The 19,914-nt window shown below is 45.7% G+C and overlaps 1 protein-coding gene across 5 annotated transcripts in view; it reads right to left on the bottom strand.

Annotated features, from left to right (window-relative positions):
• Positions 1–19,914, bottom strand: part of enox1 (ecto-NOX disulfide-thiol exchanger 1) — a 364,527-nt gene that overhangs the window by 322,613 nt on the left and 22,000 nt on the right. For 4 of the 5 annotated variants that reach the window (XM_063051175.1, XM_063051176.1, XM_063051177.1 and 1 more), the window contains exons 3-5: positions 12,026–12,148; positions 5,908–6,081; positions 2,962–3,168 (exon numbers count right to left, since the gene is read on the bottom strand). In XM_063051175.1, the coding sequence (XP_062907245.1) occupies positions 2,962–3,168; positions 5,908–6,081; positions 12,026–12,148 (504 nt within the window). The remainder of the gene's footprint in view (positions 1–2,961; positions 3,169–5,907; positions 6,082–12,025; positions 12,149–19,914) is intronic. The other variant, XM_063051178.1, reaches the window with a different exon arrangement.

Consider the following 19,914-nt stretch of genomic DNA (forward strand, 5'->3'; position numbering starts at 1 on the left):
GAAGTAATGATGGCGTTGAACGCTGAGCTGTAGTCAATGAACAGAAGTCTGACATAGGTATGGCGGTTGTCCAAATGATCCAAGGCTGCATGGAGAGCCAGGGAGAACACTTCCACTGTAGATCTATGGTGCTGATAGGCAAATTGCAGCAGGTGTAGGTCTCTGCTGAGGTAGGAGTTGATTCTGGCCATGACCAATGTCTCAAAGCACTTCATCACTGTAGTCATTGAGGCAGCTCACCCTGATCTTAAAAAGGCAAACACGAGGAAATCTGAAGATGCTGGGAATTCAAGCAACACACAAAAAATGCTGGTAAATGCAGCAGGCTAGGCAGCACCTATAGGAAGAGGTACAGTCGACGTTTCAGGCTGAGACCCTTGGTCAGGACTAACTGAAAGAAGAGACAGTAAGAGATTTGAAAGTGGGAGGGGGAGGGGGAGATCCCAAATGATAGGAGAAGACAGGAGCAGGAGGGATGGAGCCAAGAGCTGGGAAGTTGATTGGCAAAAGGGATACAGAGCTGGAGAAGGGAGAGGATCATGGGACAGGAGGCTTAGGGAGAAAGAAAGGGGCAGGGGATCCTAGAGGATGGGCAAGAAGTAATAGTGAGAGGCCTATAGTTAGTCCTGACGAAGGGTCTCCGCCCGAAACGTTAACTGTACTTCTTCCTATAGATGCTCCTTGGCCTGCTGCGTTCCACCAGCATTTTTTGTGTGTGTCACCCTGATTTTCTTGGGCACTGGTGTCGTTATCACTCTTTTGAACAGTGAGAAGTTGAAGATGTCCTCGAACTCTCCTTCCAGTTGGTTGTTAGTTTTTTAGTACCCTATCAGGTACACTGTCAGGGCCTGATGCCCTGCGAGGGTACGCCTTCTTTAAAGATGTTCTGACGTCAGTCTCCGAGTCAAATATCACAGGTCATTAGATGCTGCAGAGATTCGCACAGCTGTAGTTTTATTCTGCATTTGAAAGTGTGCTTAAAGTTGTTGGGCTCATCTGGGAGTGAAGCATCACAACCATTCATGTTAGGTTTTGCCTTGTAGGAAGTAACGGCCTGCAAACCCTGCCAGAGCTAAACGTGTAATTCAGAATTGTTTTCAATCAGATTTTTCTTTTGCTCTTAAAACGGCATTCTGTGGGTATTACCCGCGCTGCTTGTATAGATCTGGTTCATGGACATCGTATGCAACAATTATAGCCCTCAGCAGACTGAAATTGCCTGGTTCATTCATGGCTTTTGGTTTGGGCATATCTGGTATGTTCTCAAAGGCACACACTCATCCCCATAGACCTTGATGAAGGAGGTAACAACTGTGACATTTGCATTCAGACTCAAAGATAAATCCCCTAATATCTTCCAGTCCACTGATTCAAAGCAGTATTGCGAGTGCTCCTGTCTCCCTTGACCATAGCTTCGTGGCTGTGCGGTCATCTGTCTCGGCCTATACCCCGGAGTAGAAGTACAGCCAGATGATCTGACTTTCCGACGTGCAGGTGTAGGATGGCACAGTGAGCTTTCTTGATGGTAACGTAATGGTGGTCAATTGTGTTGGCAGGTGACATGTTGGTGGTAGTTGGTCAGAGACTTCAAGCTGATCTGGTTGAAATTCCCCACAATGATAGAGAAGGCATGATGGTGCGCTGTCTTGTGACTGCTAATCATGGGGTCCAATCCTCTAGTGCCTGGCTGTCATTGGGCAGGGGTGGAAAGTACACTACTACCAGGATGACATTGGGAAAGCACCCTTAACAGATAAAATGGACGACACTTGATATTCCAGGTCAGGTGAGCAGGACTGTGACAGAACTGCTATGTCTGTGCAGCACGATGAAACACACCATCTTCTCTTCCTTTTAAAAAAAAACAACACTCAATCATTCTGTCTTTTTTGTGGATGGTGAAGCCCCTGGGCTGCATCTGAAATGGAGTGAGCCATGTTTCTGTGAAGCAAAGTACTCAACAGCTCCTGATATCCCTTTGGTACTGCAACCTTGCTCTGAGGTCCTCAATTTTACTTTACAGAGACTGTACATTTGCCAGAAGCATAGTCGAGAGTGAGGGTTGGTCCAAGGACTCTGTATTTTAATCTGACTTGCAGAAAAGCACATTTCCTCATTTCCTTTTACTCAAGGGAAACTGCACTTGTGACCCGAGTATGCCAATTTTGAGGATTGAAAAGACGACTTTAAAAAAAAATATCTTAAAACAATGCTGCTAACTGAAGTACCCATGGCTGTAACTGTAGATTTCAGCTGTAGTAGTCCTAAACAGGAATATTTGACGATTCCATCGGAACCGCATGCAAAGAGTCACCACTCATCTTGGAAGGACACAAGTGAACCAAATTGCTTTGATTGTCATAATTTCTGGAGAGGAGTCACTTTTTTTTAAAATAATCAACCGAATGCAAATTCCACAGCTGCCATGATGGAAAATGGCCAAATGTAAACCAGTTTACATTCGAGGATTGGCAGTGTAGAGGGTTAGCAGCTTTAAGTTCCTGGGTGTTAACACGTGGGATGATCTGTTCTGGGCCTGAAGTCCCACACCATCAGGTTCAAGAACAGCTACTTCCCTTCGACCATTTGGTCCTTGAACTGACCTGCCCAACCCTAATCACCATCTCAGCAAGACTACAACCACTTTGCTGTACAACATCCTTCGAGTTTTTTTTTTGTTCTATTTGGGTTGTTCTTTGTATAATTTATGTCAATGTTATGTATCTGATGCCATGGGACACGAAACTGTTGCACGAACATTTTTCATTGTGCCTCTACATACTGGACTGCAACTTGGGTTCAGACCTCCGCACCGAGTCTGGATCTCTAGACTGAACTTGGTAACCTGAGCATTACAGCATCGTAACTCAGCCATTACAGCACCGTAACTCAGCCAGTGGTCAGACTCACTGAACACACAGTACACTCGGAGAAAGGAGGGGCAGGCTGGCAGAGGAGTACCTGACAGGTAGATGGCCTTGTCCACCATAAACTCCTCAGCGAAGCGGATGTGGCAGAAGTTCTTTTTGCTTTTGCGAAGGGCCGTGATGGTGCCGCACTGCTCGAAAACCTCCCGAATGACTTCCTCGGTGGCGTTTTCTGGCAAGCCACCCACAAACACTGTCTTGCAGCCGGGCGGCCGGTCCCGGGTTGCCGGAGGGGGCAGGTCTGTCGGACACAAAACTCAACAGCATCACCAGGGCTGGGGGCTACGCTGGTGGTCTACTATTTTTATTTCTTCCTCGCAGGGATCTTTAAGAGCTGTGTGAAACTAGAGCAGGCTGAATGAGGAAAAGCCTCCTCTTTGCCTTTCCCCATTACTTAGCCCATGCCTGGAGCACCTTAGCCTCCTGACTAGTGTAATAAAAATCCAGAACTTTGTGTAGAATACTTCCATTTTCTCTCTGTTACCAATCAGAATACCATTAACGTGTGAACTTGAATTCACTCCTGCCTATAATCAAAGCTTGATCATCTCTAAGTGACAGAGAGAATGGTCCCTACAGCTCACCTTTACCAAAGATGCACAGTCTCTTTACAACTTCATCCCATATCAAGATGACCCTCCACTTTCTCCTGGAGCTCTTTCCCCCCCCCCCCACCCACTTCCATCCACCAGCAACACGTTCATTCACCTGGCCGACTGAGCAACTCCAGACCTACAATCCCAATCTACATCCATCTTTTTGTGGGATGTGTGGAACAGTCTGTGCTTCAATCCTACATGGGCCCACTCACTCAAATCTTTCTTCCATAGCTGCTAATGGCATTGGTGTTGCTCGCTGTAGTCAAGCAGAACTTGATCATTTCATCACCTCTGATCCCACTGCTCTCATCTTCACAGTCATTTGCTGATTCTTCCCTTTCCTGGACCCAAGTCTCCACCTCAGGGGAGAGGTGAGCTTACAAGCATCGAGCTGTTTGGACCAAGGGTCTCTGATCTGAAACATTAGCCGTTACTCTTCCCACAGATATAGGCCAACTTGCTGACTACTTCCAGCATCTCTTTTTATTATAGATAAAGCTTGCTGAATCTGAATCACCACATGGTACAGGAAAATACCACAAATTATTGTAAAACAATTGCTATAATTAGCCATGTAATAACCTCCATAAAGTTCTGCATTACCAATCTCAATTTGCCACTCTCCAGGCCAGTAACACTTGGCTGTCCTATGTGGGAAACCTCTCACCATCAGTAATAGACCATCCATTTAAATACTACACGACTCAGGGACTATTAACCAGCCTGTTTCCAATTCCAAACTCCTCGCAAAGTGTAAAAGACACTTGATTAATGTGTTTGTATTCAAGTAAAGCAATATGCCACCTCATTTTACAAGAACTGCTGAATCCCATGTCATGGTAAGGACTTGCTGCTCTGCCCCAATTGAGTCAATTACAGAGAGCTTCTCCTTTGACTGGGAAAATGGTCTTCACCTGGACCAATGTTCTCTGACCTCACACCCTTCTTCCTTAGAATAAAGCTGCTATATCAGACTGACTGTTCCAGACCATCTCCACACAAAAGGTTTCTTCAGAGAAGAATAAGTTAACACCGGTAGGTCTGTCAGCTCAGCCTATCACTAGATGGTTGCTGATTAACCAATCAATGGATACATACCAAAAGCTCCCTTACTACTGAGCCTATGCCTCAACTATAGCCTCATCCACAAATGAAGTTATCCAATGAACTGGGCCTCAAAAGAGCAGGAGAGCTGGAAGCCAATACACGGTGACCTGGGACTTTGTCGCACAATGACTACTGCTGCTGAGGGCTGGTCTGCGGTCTTGGATATTCCCAGAATCCACAGCCATGCGAGGGTGACCATAATGTGAAGAAGCACCCCCCAATTTCACCCACAAACCTCCCCTTCCAAATCACACCACCTTGCACTTGACAAAACTGTTTCTCTGCATCATCTACAAAATACTTCAAACATCAGTGAATTAGACCAGCAATTCAAAGCCCAACAAAACCAGTCCTTTCTGCCTACACCATCTACATCACACTATTCTCTGCAAATTCATGTACCTGTCAAACATTCTCTTAAATGCTATTGTTTTGTATTCACCACCACCCCAAGCAACACATTCCAGACACTCAGTACAATATGTAAAAGAAAACAACCTGCCCCGCTATCTCCTTTGAACCTACCCTCTCGTCTTAAATACATGTCCTCTTGTATTAGACACTTTGACCCTGGAGAAAAATAACAGATGTTTGCTCTGCCTACACATCTCAATCTTACAAACTTTTATCAGGTCTCCCCTTAGTCTCTGCTGCTCGAGAGAAAACAGCCATAGTTTCTTCGACCTCTCCTTGAAGTACATGCCCTCTATTCTAGGCAAACCTCTTCACAGCCTCCACATCCTTCCTACAATAGGGTGACCAGATCTGAGTACAATACTCCAGCTGTGGTCTAACCAGATTTACAAAACTCCAACATAACTTTCTGACTCTGAAGCTCAAGTGCTTGACCAGTAAAGGCAAGCATGCCGTTGACCTTCTCCGCCCCCACCCCCCACCCCATCAAACTGTGCAGGTACCTTGGTAACCTGCCTCCTAGTCACTGGAATCAGTCTGGGATTCCACTTGGCACCTCTAACCCAGTCCAGCCTCCCGTTTCATCAGGGAACGAGGCAGGGATATTGAGATTTGGAGAGCAGGGAGATAAATAGCTCGAGAGACAGAAGCCACCCCTACCCCCAGGGTTGCTTTGAATGCCTCTGCACTAAGGCCCTGACGTCAACTGGGCAGCTCAGACTTGGTTCCCGTGCTGTCATGGAATGGCCTGCAATCCAGGATTATCAGTTCATCCTGAGTCACAACCACTTTAACCTCCCCCACAACCACTCCCCAGGCCATTTCCACCCATCCACTGGCAGACCTGCCCTGGCACTTACTTGGATTCGCAGGGAAGAGTGTGCACCTGGCACAGTGGATGATTTCCTTCACTACTGGCAATTCCTGGTGGACAACTGGTCGCAGTAAACCTATCCCAGTCATCGTTGGGTTAACTGGAGCCATCCCCGTTACAAGCCCTAGGCCATGTTCGAACGCAGGCATGCAGATGGGATCTGTAAACACAAGACATGTTATAATCGCACAGCTGTAAAGATGTCGTGTCAGACACCAATAACGCTGAGCTCCAATGATACATCACTCAAAAAGACCCCGAAACACACAAGCTCCTTGGCAGAGCCCTCACCATTGACTTGACCCATCGATGCTCAGTAATATAACCCCCACTGGCCTGTTTAGAGAGTATCTGCTACATGACCATAAATAACAAGTGGATGTAGGGTGATGTGGGATCTCGAGGGATTGATTCAGTCAGTGTGTCCTGCAGTGATCCCTACATGGGAAGCATGATGCTCCAATGAAACAGAGTGGGGAGAATTTGATCGTTTTCCAAAGCCTTTTGTTGTCTATCTCTCTGAGCACCCCACTGCTCAGAACCCTGCTGAGCAATTTTAAATGGCCCACCCATGACCTATCAGAACCCAACACGGGGACACGGGTCAGGCAAATACCCCCATTCATCTGCTGGCTCCTGTGCTTCCCCATCCCACCCAGCAACTGCAGACCCCAACTCACTGGACATCCCCCCCCCCCACTTCACTGACACCAGCAACCCACTTTCAGACCCACTCCACCAACTTACAGCCAACCCAACTCACCAATCCCCTCAGGTACTGACAGACCTACATCAATGCACCCCAGCAGTCACCGACAGACCAACACCCCATTCCCCAACCCCTGCTGCCCAGAGACAGCAGACACCAACTCACTGACCCCACCCTTCCAGCTTACCCACCCCACTGGCAGACCACCCCTCGACTCACTGACACCCACCCCCCCCACAGCACTGAGTAAAGATGCATCATCAACCCCACCTCCCTCAATCCACAGCAGCTTCACCCCTCACTCACCCACCATCCTGACTGTCAAAGACATTCCAACTGCTCCCCCTCCAACTAGTGCTTGCAGACACACTCCTTCAATGCTTTACCCCAGTAGGCCTGAGGAGGATTTGCCCCAGGTGGATTCAGTGACCACTCCCCAACAGCTACTTGGGACTCAGCTTGTGCACAACTTGCCCAGCCCCGAGCCTCAGCCACTGGTGCACCAGGCAGAAACGGACAGTCTCAGGCAGTACGTACGTACACAGAGGTCAGGCAGCATCTATGCAATGAATGAACAGTCTCGCTTCAGGTCAGTGCCCAGTGTTAGTGGGTTCAGGATTACTTCCACCCTGTAATTTGGCCACTGCCGAATGTAGTGAGAGGGTCATTTCCCAGCTATCAGGAGGTGTGGGCAGGCTTTACAGGACATTAGATTAGATCAGATTCAACTTTATTGTCATTGTGCCGAGTACAGATACAAAGCCAATGAAATTAGCATCTGACCAGAAATGCAAAGAATAGTGTTATTTACAAAATAACTGCGAATAAAAAAAGTGCTACAGCACACAAATATAAAAGTACTGAGACAGTACAATATGGATGCATCCACAGACAATACGGACATGGCCTCAGTCTGAACAATGGGCTGTTTGTAGAAGTGTTTCAGAAAATCATACAAAAGGTTCACCAGGCACTGAGTGAAGAAATGTCTTATCTTTTCATTTCCATATGAAATGTCTCCCACCCTACCCTTGTGCCTATTAACCAGTAATATTTTGATCCATGTTTTGACTAAACTCACTGACCGAGTCTCTATTCCCCTGGGTGAGAGAATTCCAATAGTTCTCCATGTACAGGGTGAAGAAATTTCCCTTCTTCCTCTTTGGAATATCTCCTTACTCTGAGTTCTAACCTCCCCACCCAAGGAAAACAGCTCTCTACATCCCTTAAGAAAGTTGTAACTTTTGATAATCTCTCTCCTTATTTTGAAATCTAGAGAACACATCCTGGAGTGTTGATGTCTCTGGACCTGTACTCAGTGGAGTTCAGAAGGATGAGGGGGGACTTCTCATTGAGATAGATGTGAACAGCATGGACATGGAGAGGATGTTTCCATTAGCAGAAGAATCTAGAGTCAGAAAGGCACAGCCTTTAGAACTGAGATGAAGAGGGATTTCTTCAGGCAGGGGGTGGAGAATCTGTAGAATTCATTGCCACAAAAAAGCCACGGAGGACAACTTATTAGTTGTGTGTAAAGCAGAGCTTTATCAGCTCTCCATTGGTAAGGTGTTAAGGGTTACAGGAAGGCGGCAAGATGGTGCTAAGAGAAATACAAACTAGTTATGATTGAAAGGCTGAGCAAACTCAATTGAATGGCCGAATTTACACCTACATCCTCTGGTTTAACATGGTCCTAGTCTGCTCAATCTCTGCCGGTAGATTGGTGGGTCAGAGACTGCAGTCATTGGTCAGGAGGGGTTGGTGAGTGGGGAGTACATGTGTCAATGCTTCAGCCAGATATCAGAACTGGAGTACATGATCAGTTCTCATGCCAGTGTGTGTGACCCTGCCAGCAGCCTCTGTCACACTATGCACTGCTCAGAGTAGAGGAGCTCTCCCTCACTTGAGCTCAGTTGCCATTAACATTAGCCACCAGCTTAATATATATTGCAACTAAACTCAGGTACTAGTCGGGCTGACCCGGGTTTGATTCTAATCTCCGGTGGCACATGTGCAGGATTTGCACATTCTCTTTGTGACTGTGTGGGTGTTCCCATTTCCTCCCACATCCCAAAGACACGCAAGTTGGGCAGTTGGCTGCTGTCAATTGCCTGAAAGATGGCGGCCTACTAAAATTTGAGAGATTAGCAATTAGTGAGCTAGCATATTCGTAATGGATCAAGTGGCCACCTTCCATGTTCTGCAGGTATGGAGATATGGAATATGAGAATCATTCAAAAGATGGATCAATAATTGGTTTCATCTTGTAGAGGTCTCAATAAAATTCAAGCTGCAAAACCAGCCCTACTCAGCTGTGATTTACAGCAGAATATTTACGATGCAATAACTCAACAGGTGCAGCCACACAATAAGTCAGGCTGCTCCTGACATTGTATTCTGCTGACATCCTTTCATTAGAAGCAGATGCTACCACAAATGAGCGCAGCCTGGGGATACAGAACACAAGCAGATTAATGGGGCCTGCGTTTAGTGAACAAGAACACAGACTACACATTGCATCTTGGAGACTTTCGTCGGCTTTGGTTGACAAGAGCCCATCTGGAGCTGTGCACACAGTTCTGGGCACAGTGCCTCAGGAGGGACTTGCTGCCCTCCAACAATTTCACGTGAGTGCAGCAACAGTCCACAAGACTCGTTCCGGGGATGGTGATTTAACTTTATGAAGAGAGCTTGAGCAGAATAGGGCTATGCGCTGTGGAGATCCTTTCAAAGCTTACGATATTCTTAAAGGATGTAGGGAGTATGTTTTCCTTGGGTTAGAGTCGAGAACCAGGGCAAGTCTCAGAGTAAAGAGATAGTGTGCATGAGAATGAGAAGAGGAAAAAATTTCTTCACTCAGTGTATGGTGAAATTCTTTCACCCAGGTGCTGTAGAGCCTCAGTCAGTAACTTCACTCAAAACAGAAAATGGAACTTTTCTGGTAAATGGACATGAGGATAGAGCATGAAAGAGCATTGAGGGCAGAGGATTAGCCATGAGTAACCTCCTCCTGCTTCTACTCATTAACACTCACCTTCTCCGAAAGTACTGAAACCAGGGCCTGAAAGGTTTAGACTGAGGGACTCCCATTTAAAAAAAATCAGTGGAGTTGTGAGCAGTGAAGAAGGTTGTCCAAAGATATAGTGGGATAGAGTTCAGTTACGGGCGGAGACATGGAAGATGGAGAATAATCTGGGAAGGTGTACAGCATTATATATTGGGAGGTCAGATCCAGTATACAGTAAACAGCAGGACACTTAACAACACTAATGTATACAGGGATTTTGGGGTCCAAGCCCTTAGCTTGCTGAAAGGGTCAGTAGATCGTTAAGGTGGCAAATGCATGCTTGTTTTTTTAAAAAAAATACAGTCAGGGCATTGAATACAAGAGTGCACTTTGGTTAGGCTGCACTTCAGGCAGATTCTATGGAGGGAAATCCACAATCATGATTTCGGATCGAGATTCTTCCTCAGGACTAGAAAGAAGGGAAACGGCCAGTTTAAAAGGGTGGGGGAGGGAGCAAAGAGCTGGCAAGTGATATTTGAATCCCGATGAGAGGGAAAGATAGGCAGTGGGGGAGGGGGCGTGGAAATGATGGAAGAATCTGGCTGAAGAATATGGAATCTGATAGGAGGGCACAGTGGGTCATGAAATAAGGGAAGGAGATGAGGAGGGATACTGGAGGGAGGAATGTGTGGGGAATGTGCAGATTAAGGGGGCAGAGAGCAGAAAGAGAAGGAGTAATGGGGCCAGTGGGAAAGGAGAAAACAAAAGGGGGGTGGGAAACAGAGGGTTGTGGCTACTGAAAGTTGGAAAATAAATAAATCGCTTTTCATGCAATCAGGATGGAGACTACCAAGGCAAAATATGAGGCGCTTTTCCTCTAATCTGTGACTGGTCTCAACTTGGCAGGAGAGGAGGCTGTGGACAGACACGCTGGTGTGGAAATATGGAAATGGAATTTGAAAAGTTGGCCTCCAGGAGATCCTGACAAATACAGTAGATGGAGAAAAGAAGCATGACAAAAGAAATCTCCCAATCTGGACCGGTTTCATCGATGTAGAGCAGGCCACACTGGGAGTACCAGATACAATAAACGACACCTATTGATTCCCACGTTAAGTATTGCTGTTTATGACCCTGAATGGTGCAGAGGGAAGAGATGCAGCACTTGGCACAGTTGCGAGAATAAACGCTTGAGGGAGATCAGCAGGGAGGGAAGTGAACGGGGATTCACAGCAAGAGTGATCCCTGAGGAAAGTGGAGATGAGTGGGGTGGTGGGGTGGGGGAGAAAGAGGTAGATGTGTTTGGTGGTTGTATACGTTGGAAGTCGCAGAGAATGATGCATTGGATGTGGAGGCTTGTGGGGTGATAGGTGAGAACAAGAGAAATCTGAAACGCTGTCCCTTTATGCCAGGTGTGGGGTGGGGTGAGGGCAGACATGTGGGAAATGAAGAAGATATGGGGGAGAACAGCATTGATAGTGGTGGCAGAGGTCACTCTGTTTTCCTAAGGAGAGGACACCTTGGATGTCAATGTAGCAAAGAAAGAGTTGGGGACCTTTACTGCTGTAGGTTTGTGATACGGACTGTTCTACGTAGCTGACAAAAAGGGAAGCACAGCTGGAGCTCATGCGAGTGCCCATGAGTTTGGAGAAAATGGCTAGAGCCAAAAAAGAGAATTTGTTGAGGGTGAGAACCAGCTCTGCCAGACAATCTTTTTTTTCCTGGAACACTCTGATAAAAAGTTTTTAGAATTATGATGGACACAGAAAGATGGTCAGTGTTTTTTCAGAGAGGAAATCTCAAACACAAGGGGGTAAAGGTCAAAAGGGAGAGGGGGCACATTTAAAGGAGATTAATGAGGCAAGTTTTTTGTTGAAAACATGAACACAGTGCCTGGAGAGGTGGTGCAAGTACATAAAATAGCAATGTTTGTAAGGCATTTTGACAAGTACCTAAACCGGCAGGAAAAGGAAATGTGCAGGCATGTGTGTAGTTTAAGTTGGCCTTATGGTCAGTATGGGTGCCAATGGTCGAAGAACCGTTCAGTGAGGAACAGGTCCTATGTTCTAAAATATTTGTATCCACTGTAAGGTATTTGTTCAAAGTACCCGCTGTACTTTGTTTCTCATTTATTTCAGGCTCTGTGAACCCCAACCACCAGAGTAGCTGGGGCTCTGACAGAGATAGGAGCTCACACAACATCTGCATCAGAACCGCCTCTCAACTTAACCTGAGCATCTTGTTGCCAAGCTCACTTGGTCAAGACTCCCTGCCCCAAGGAGGACAAGCCAAATGATCACCAGACCTCACAAGTTTGTATCCCCACGTCCAAGTATGAAAGGGGCTGAATGCAGACCTTCACAAGACAGGAATCCAAACCATGGTTACCTGATACCAATGGCACCGGGGTGATCCCCAGGTTGTTCATGGCTGTGGCCCAGGCAGTGGTGTCAGTGACAGACATGCTGATCTGGCTCGGTCCTAAGACTATACCTTCCAAACCCTCTGTTCCTGCGGAGAGAAAAAAAGTTGTTTAATTGTGTCCCTCTTGTGTGAGGTTTCTGGCTCTTCCCTTTGTAATTGTGCTTGGCTCTAGTTTTTGGAACAGGCCCTGTGAAGAGAAGGACAGCAGGAAGCTGATGTGGTGTCCGGCATTGGCTGTGGCTCAGAGGGGACACCATCACCTCTGGGGCAGAAAACCGAGTGTTCAAGTTCATTCCAGGTCCTGAGAGGAGTAGCTCCACTGCCTTAATTCGAGCAAGATGGATAACCAAGGCTCCACCTGCTCTGCCCTGAGCACTAAGACGACATCACAGCATTGCTGTGACGTCCTTCCTGAAATCATCGCCAACCACCTGTCCCTCAACGAGCACTCATTATTTCACAATTTACAGGAGCTTATCGTGCACAAGTTGTCTGCTGCGCGTCTGACAGCAGTGTATGAGGGGTACAGATCGGGTAAATGCAGGCAGGCTTTTTCCACTGAGACTGGGTAGGACTACAATCAGAGGTCATGGGTGAAGGGTGAAAGGTGGGAAGTTTAAGGGGAACATGAAGGGAAACTTCTTAACTCAGAGGGTCATGGGAGTGTGGAATGAGCAGCCAGTGCAAGTGGTACATGCGAACTCAATTTCAACATTTAAGAGAAGGTTGGATGGGCACATGAGTAGTAGAGATATGGAGGGCATTGGTCCTGGTGCAGATCAATGGGAGAAGGCAGTCTAAATGGTTTTGGCATGGATTGAAGGGCACATTTCTGTGCCGTACTTTTCTATGGCACCAAGGAGAATGCAGCATTGGCTCATCTGCCAAGGAATAGCAATATGTCACAAATCAACTAAAAGGTTTTCCTGTTTGTTTCTTCTTTCTAGACAACCACACGAAAAGTTGGGCAGAAGAACACGGCCTAGTGTTGGGAGCAGTGTAAATAGCTCCTTCGTGGTCAGCACGTTTTCGGTGGGTTTGTCATACCAAGCAGCACCAAACGGGCAGCAATAGAAATAAAAGGAAGTCAGACAGGGCAGTTGGCTATGTGTGTGTGTGTGTTCATCTCACTCAGTACAGGCCCTCCACAGGTCACAGCAAGCTGTGAATGGTTCTAACCCAGACAGACGGTTTGCAAGTCAGAAACTCAGCCACAGAGAGTGCCAGCATAGCAGAAGATGCCTGCAGCCCCTCAGCAGTGGGTAAATCCCTCCCACTAGTCTCCCAAACACTCAACTGTATGGAGGGGCTGTCCACAGGTCAGGTGTTCAGAACCTGGGGTGGACCTGTAATATTCTCAGCCTCATGCATTCAAATGCACTGAGTTTTCTGGGGATACACAATTAACTTATTGATAATTAATTGCAAAAAACAGAACCCTGAGCTTTATCAGACATATAGAACACAACTGAAGCATGGATTAAGCATTTGACCAGTGTCAGTACGACAGAATTTGGCAGATTCAAAACAAAGTCATAGCAGTACTCAACAAAATAGAAGAGGATGTTTACCCCCAGGTAAAAACAGGACAACAAGCAGCAAGAGTAGGCCTTCTGGCCCCTTGATTTCCCCTCCCACACCCAACTCAGCAGCATGACACGACCTGATCCGATCTTGACCTTGGCTCCACAGCCCTCTGTTCGCCACTTCATGTACCCAATGTCTGCGTTGGGAGTTCTCCAAGAGAAGAACACTTTAATTTCATTTTATTCAGAGATACAGCATAATAACAGGCCTTTCCAGCCCAACAAGCTCGCACTGCCAAATCCCACACACCATCAATTAATCTACTAGCCTTTGGAAAATAAAAATACTACCATCTTTGGAGAATAAAAATAAAGGAAGTTGGTAAAGGAGGAGACCTGAACACCCAGATTAAGCCCATGTGGTCACAGAGAGAACGAACAAACTCCTTACAGGCAAAGTGGAACTGATTCAGGGTCACCGGCACTTTAAAAGTGTTATGCTAACCAATAGGCTACCTTGCCTTCATTTTTTGTCTCCATTTCTGGGATTACTGGGCAATGCTTTGTTGTGAAAGTACACCAACTAGTCCTTGAACCCCACTCCCACCACTTGGGGAAATATCGTTTTAACACCCGTTCTGTGAATCCTCCCTCCTCAGAATCCTTGTGTTTTACTAAGATCACTTATCGTTCATCCAAAGTCCAACAAGCCCAGGCTACATTCCTAAACCTCCTCCATCCACCAACCCCTTCACCCCAAGAATCAGTAGAGGGCAGTTTCTCTAAACTTCCTTTAATACCTCTCCCCAAATGTGGAGAATTAAAGTGCTCTCACTGATTTACTGTGCAGCCACAGAAGTCCTTGTTTTTAATGCCCCTCCCCTTAGGGTGCATGTACTCAAGGTGAGAGGGAAACATTCAAGGGAGATGTGCAGGACAATTTTTTTTTTTTAAAAGTTATACAAAAGAATGATAAATTCCTGGAATGGATTGCCATGGGTGGCAATGGCAGCAGATACGATGATGATGCTTAAAGGTTTTAAATAGATATGCTGGGAATGGAGGGACAGCGATCACATGCAAAAGAGATTTAGTTTAATTTAGAATTGTGCTTAGCAGAGACATTGTGGGCTGAAGGGCCTGACCTGTGCTGTATCATTTGATTTATGCTCGAACAATAACCACCATGTGCAATTTCCTTCCAGATTACTTGCAGAACCTGTATGCTAATGTTGCATTTCAAAGACAGCCATGACTTTCTAAACTTCAATACTCCATAACCTCACAACTTGAGCAATATTCTGCCTTTCCACACTTCCTTCCAAAGTGAAACACCTCGTATTACCCCAGCATTACACCCCCATCGTGCCTCTGCCCTCTCACTTGACCTTTCTATAGCCCCTTTCAGACTCCCACAGAAGCTTTCCAACCATCTGGTCAGTAGATTCGATTACATAACAGTCTGTCCCTTCATCTGAGCTAGTAAGCAGACATTGCAAGTCATTGAAGCTCTGACTGCCAACTCATTGTTGCAACTTGCCAACATGGGAATGGCACATGTATCTTTGCAGTTAACGTTTATCCATGCCAATGTAGCACCAGAAAGAGTTTTATCTTTTGTTCATTTTAGAGCTTTGCAGAGTTAGGTGAAAATGTAGGAGATTGACTTGAAATGTCACAAGGCAAAAGAGTTTAAAAGCCTTCTACTGCAATGCTCCACACTGTATGAGGAGTGATTGATAAGTTTGTGGCCTAAGATAGAAGGAGTCAATTTTAGAAAACCTAGCACATTTATCTTTCATGGTCCCCTCCTACATTTACACATTTAGTCCAGCGGTTATGGAGCTTACAGATCTTGGACCTCCAGAAAGTGTCCACAGATGGGTGATTAATAAGTTTGCGGCCTAAGATAGAAGGAGATGAGTTATGCAGGTCAACTCTTTGAGTGATTATGCAGAAAGTTTGAAGTTAATAACTCATCTCCTTCTACTTTAAGCCACAAACCTATCAATCACCCCTGCTGCGGACACTTTCTGCAGGTCCAAGATCTGTATGCTCCATGACCGCTGGACTAAGTGTGTAAATGTAGGAGGGGACTATATTGAAAAATAAATGGCTAGGTTTTCCAAGATTGACTCCTTCTACCTTAGGCCATGAACCCTTGTGTGTGTTTCCAGTTTGAACCAGCATTGTGGATATCCAGACAATGAGCTGGAAAGCCAGGGGAAGGGTGGATGGGGGTTTGTGGCTTTGACTCAACAGAGGCTGAAGAACAAACCTTACTCCAAACATCCCCTGCAATCAGAATATTACTGCTTCCAAATGTTTGAAATCCAGATTCTCTACGAGAAGTCTGCTCAACTGAGACTAAGCCAGGAACTTACTTGACGGTACATCAAGATGAGAGGTAGCTAGGAGACTAGGAAGATTTCAACAACCAGAACAAATAGGTGCCCGGGGAAGGCTTGTTAATTGTAGCCTGACTGTCTGAAGCATGTGTGCACAGGAGGAGCAGCAGAATGGTGAAGGGAAATTACTGGAACACAAAACACTGGAGAAATCCCCTGAGGGTAGATCAGGCAGCATCTTGGTATCTGCTAATGAGAAAGCAGGTAGCAAATGTCTCAAGATGGGCGTTCCCCTTTACTTCCCATAACCAATTCCCCAGTTTCATTCTCCGAGGAATGAATGTTCGTCTTAAAAATCTCCCCAGAGAAGCTTTGTTTCCTTCTACATTTCCTCGCTAGCTTCCTGTATCATTTTTGCTCATTCATTCTTTGAGCTGTTGAAATATTCCCAATTTTCCAGGTTCTTCCAATCTTCCCAAAGCTGTGCATTTCTTTTTACAGTCTGATAACATCCTTAAATTCCTAGATTAATCACAACTGCTCAGCCTTCTCACAAAGAGTTGATCCTTTAGATGCAGGTAGCATCTAGCTATTAAACACCTGGAAACAGTAATAGTCTGATGCAATGGCTGGTTGGAGTAAAGTTTGTTCTGCAGCCTCTTTACATCAAGTTCAACCTCTTCCTTTGTCTTTGTGGTGGATCAGCAAAATGGACACACAAGAGACTGCAGATCTGGAGCAACATATAGGTTCAGTTCAAATGAAGGTCTTGATTCTAAACGTTAACTGTCTTCTCCCCCTCTGCCACCCAATAGATGCTGCCTGACCTGCTGAGCTCTTCAAGCATTTTGAGAGTTTCTACAATACAAGATGTGCCATTACAACCCATTTGAGTCACTTTTGTGTTTTCTCCCAATTCTGCGAACACCAAAGAATGAGCAAGAGATACATTTGAGAATTTGCAGATACCTAGACCTTTATCAACATTTGGATTTGTAATTGTGTGCTGAAAACTGCCCAATCACATAGCACCATTTTGCATATTTGGATTTCCCGAGTGTACAGCGTTTTGCTTTCTGACAGATCTTTAGCCTTGCTTTGCAAAAGCAGTTTATTAACCTGCTCAGATGCCAGCAAATAGGGGAACAACATCAGTGCACACAAGGCTAAACATTTTCCCTTGTTACCTGCAGCAAGCACACGCTCTATTATAAACTCAAATACCGGAAACATTTGTATTCCAGATTTCCAACGTCAGTGGAAGTTTTAATTTTCATGATAATTATTGCTGATGGCCTCCCCTAGGGCGGCAGGAGGCAGAGCAACTAACTGGAATGTAATTCAGATAAGTGTGAAGTGTGTCTTCAGATGACAAGTGAGGGCAGGATTTTCACAGAGAATGGCAGGGCACTGCTCGTAGAACAGAAGGACCAAGGAGTACCAGTACCCGCATTCCTGAAAGCAGGTAGATAGGAGGATTATTTTTTTTAAAGCCTGAAAGAAGTGAATTTGTAGAATGCTTTGCCACACACTTCTGTGGAGGCCAAGTCTGTGGGTATATTTAAAGCACAAATTGATAGCTTTCCGAATAGTCAGGGTTATCAAAGGTTATGGTGAGAAGGCAGGTGTCTGGAGTTGAGTGGGATCCTGGATCAGCCATGATGGAATGGCAGGGCTAACTCGATGGGCTGAATGGCCCAACTTTGTTCCCATGTCTTCTGTCTAAGTTGGGATGTTATGTTGTAGTTGTACAAGGTGTTAGTGAGGTGCCATTTGGGGTATTATGTATAGTTTATAGATCAGTTTGCTATTGGAAAGATGCCAATAGATAGAAAGGTGTTGCTCAGACTTGAGGGACTGAGTTATGGAGAGAAGCTAACCAGGCTGGGACCTTTTATTCATTGGGGTGTAGGACTAAGGGTAATAATTTTATAGAGATGTATTAATCATGAGGGGCATGGGTAGCATGAATCAAGAACTAGGTGGCACGATTTAAGGTGAGAATGAGGAGATTTAATAAGGACCTATGGGGCAACTTTTCACCTGGAGGGTGGTCAGTGAATGGAATAAGCTGCCAGAGAAAGTAGAGGCAAACACATTAACATTTAAAACATACTTGGTCGGATACATGGACAAGAAGGGTTTAGAGGGCTACGAGCCAAATGCAGATGAATCGAGCTCATCTAGATAGGAACCTTGGTCAGCATGGACTAATTGTGCTGAAGAGCCTGTTTCCATGCTGTAGGACTATGAGCAGATAAGAGTCTATCAGGAGAGCTGAACTCTCAACCCTTCTTGAGGTAGAAGTACTCGAAGCAGCAGTAAGTCATCCATCCCTGCAGCCATCAAGACCACAGTTGATCTTTACTTCAGCACTGTCTTCATCCCTCTGTTCCAGGAAACCAATTTGTTATGATCCCATCCATTGACTCAGGGTAAAGATCTACAGAGATTCAGCAACCACTCACCTGTCCATCCTCTAGTCTGATAGCCTTGCGCCCAGACTCCATAACCAGGGGAAACCTCTTCCCTTCGAACATCAACACCACTCTGCTATGAGACAGACTGCCCAGCTCAGCATAACACACTGTAAATGCTGCTGATCGTGCAAGGTACTTGACTTGTTCACACTCAGTTAATCATGACCACCAGCTGCTGCCAACTGGCAGTAAAAACCTCAATTAAGAACCTGCTGAGGCAGAGTCTGACATCAAGATGGAATGCCAATAAGGAAACTACAAAAAGTCACAATATGCAATTATAAAACTACCAGTCTTGAAGGGCATCAGCCTGAAACATAATTGTTCAGTTTCCTCCATGGATGCTGCCTTACTTGCCAAGATCCTCTAGTAGTTTCAATGCATCACTCCTGACCCTGTGTCCAGTTGTCTATAACAACTGAAGCTATCCAGAGATTACAAATTGTGAGGTCCTGGTCCTTCTTCCCCATCTCATACTACAGAGTCTCAACCGTTCTCCTATGACCTCTGGCTACTCTCACTTCCCTTTCAGAATGTCCTGCAGCGGCCCGAGACATCCTTGACCCATATACAGGGAGCACCATACTAACCTGGAGACCCTTCTGTGGCTATGGGAACGCTTAGCTGACTAGGGCCCAAGGACCTCTCAGAGCAAGACGTTCTGATACTTTAGACAGAGGGTGGTAAATCTGTGGAATTTGTTGCCACGAGCGGCTGTGAAGGCCAAGTCATTGGGTGTATTTAAGGCAGAGATAAATAGATTCTGATTAACCAGGGCATCAAAGAGTATGGGGTGAAGGCAGGGGAGTGGCGATGACTGGAAGAATTGGATCAGCCCAGGATTGAATGGCGGAGCAGAGTCAATGGGCCGAATGGTCTACTTCTGCTCCTATATCTTATTGTTTTATGATAATAGAGTCCCCTACTCCCATCACTTACCAATTTCCACAGATGATATAAACATAGATAACTCAGAATTAATTCCCTCCCATGTCCCAGACAAGTTTAAGATACTGCCTGTTGGGAGATCAAACTATGCAAAGAACAGTACACAGTTAATGGCAGGACCCTTAACAAGGGTGTCAGAGGGAGCTCAGGGTCCGAGTTCATAGAAAGAGCTGCACCTGCTGATAGAATGGTAAAGGAGGCACATGACATCCTGACGAAGGGTCTTGGCCTGAAACATCATATGTACTTTTTTTTCCATAAATGCTGTGGCCTGCTGAGTTCCTCCAGCATTTTGCGTGTGTTATATGGCACACTTCCTTTTATTATTCATCTCATTGAGTTCAAGAGTCAGGAAGCTATGTTGCAACTTTATAAAGCTCCGATTCGGCCACATCTGGTCACCCCATTAAATGAAGAATATGATGGCTTTGGAAAAGGTGCCCAAGAGGTTTATCAAGATGCTGCTTAGATTAGAGATAGATTAGAGAGAAACTTGGGTTGCTCTCTCTAGAGAAGTGAAGGCTGAGGGGAGATCTGACAGCAGTTAGAAA

The sequence above is a fragment of the Mobula hypostoma genome, chromosome 6 (assembly GCF_963921235.1).
Source record: "Mobula hypostoma chromosome 6, sMobHyp1.1, whole genome shotgun sequence".
Taxonomy (NCBI): Eukaryota; Metazoa; Chordata; class Chondrichthyes; order Myliobatiformes; family Myliobatidae; genus Mobula; species Mobula hypostoma.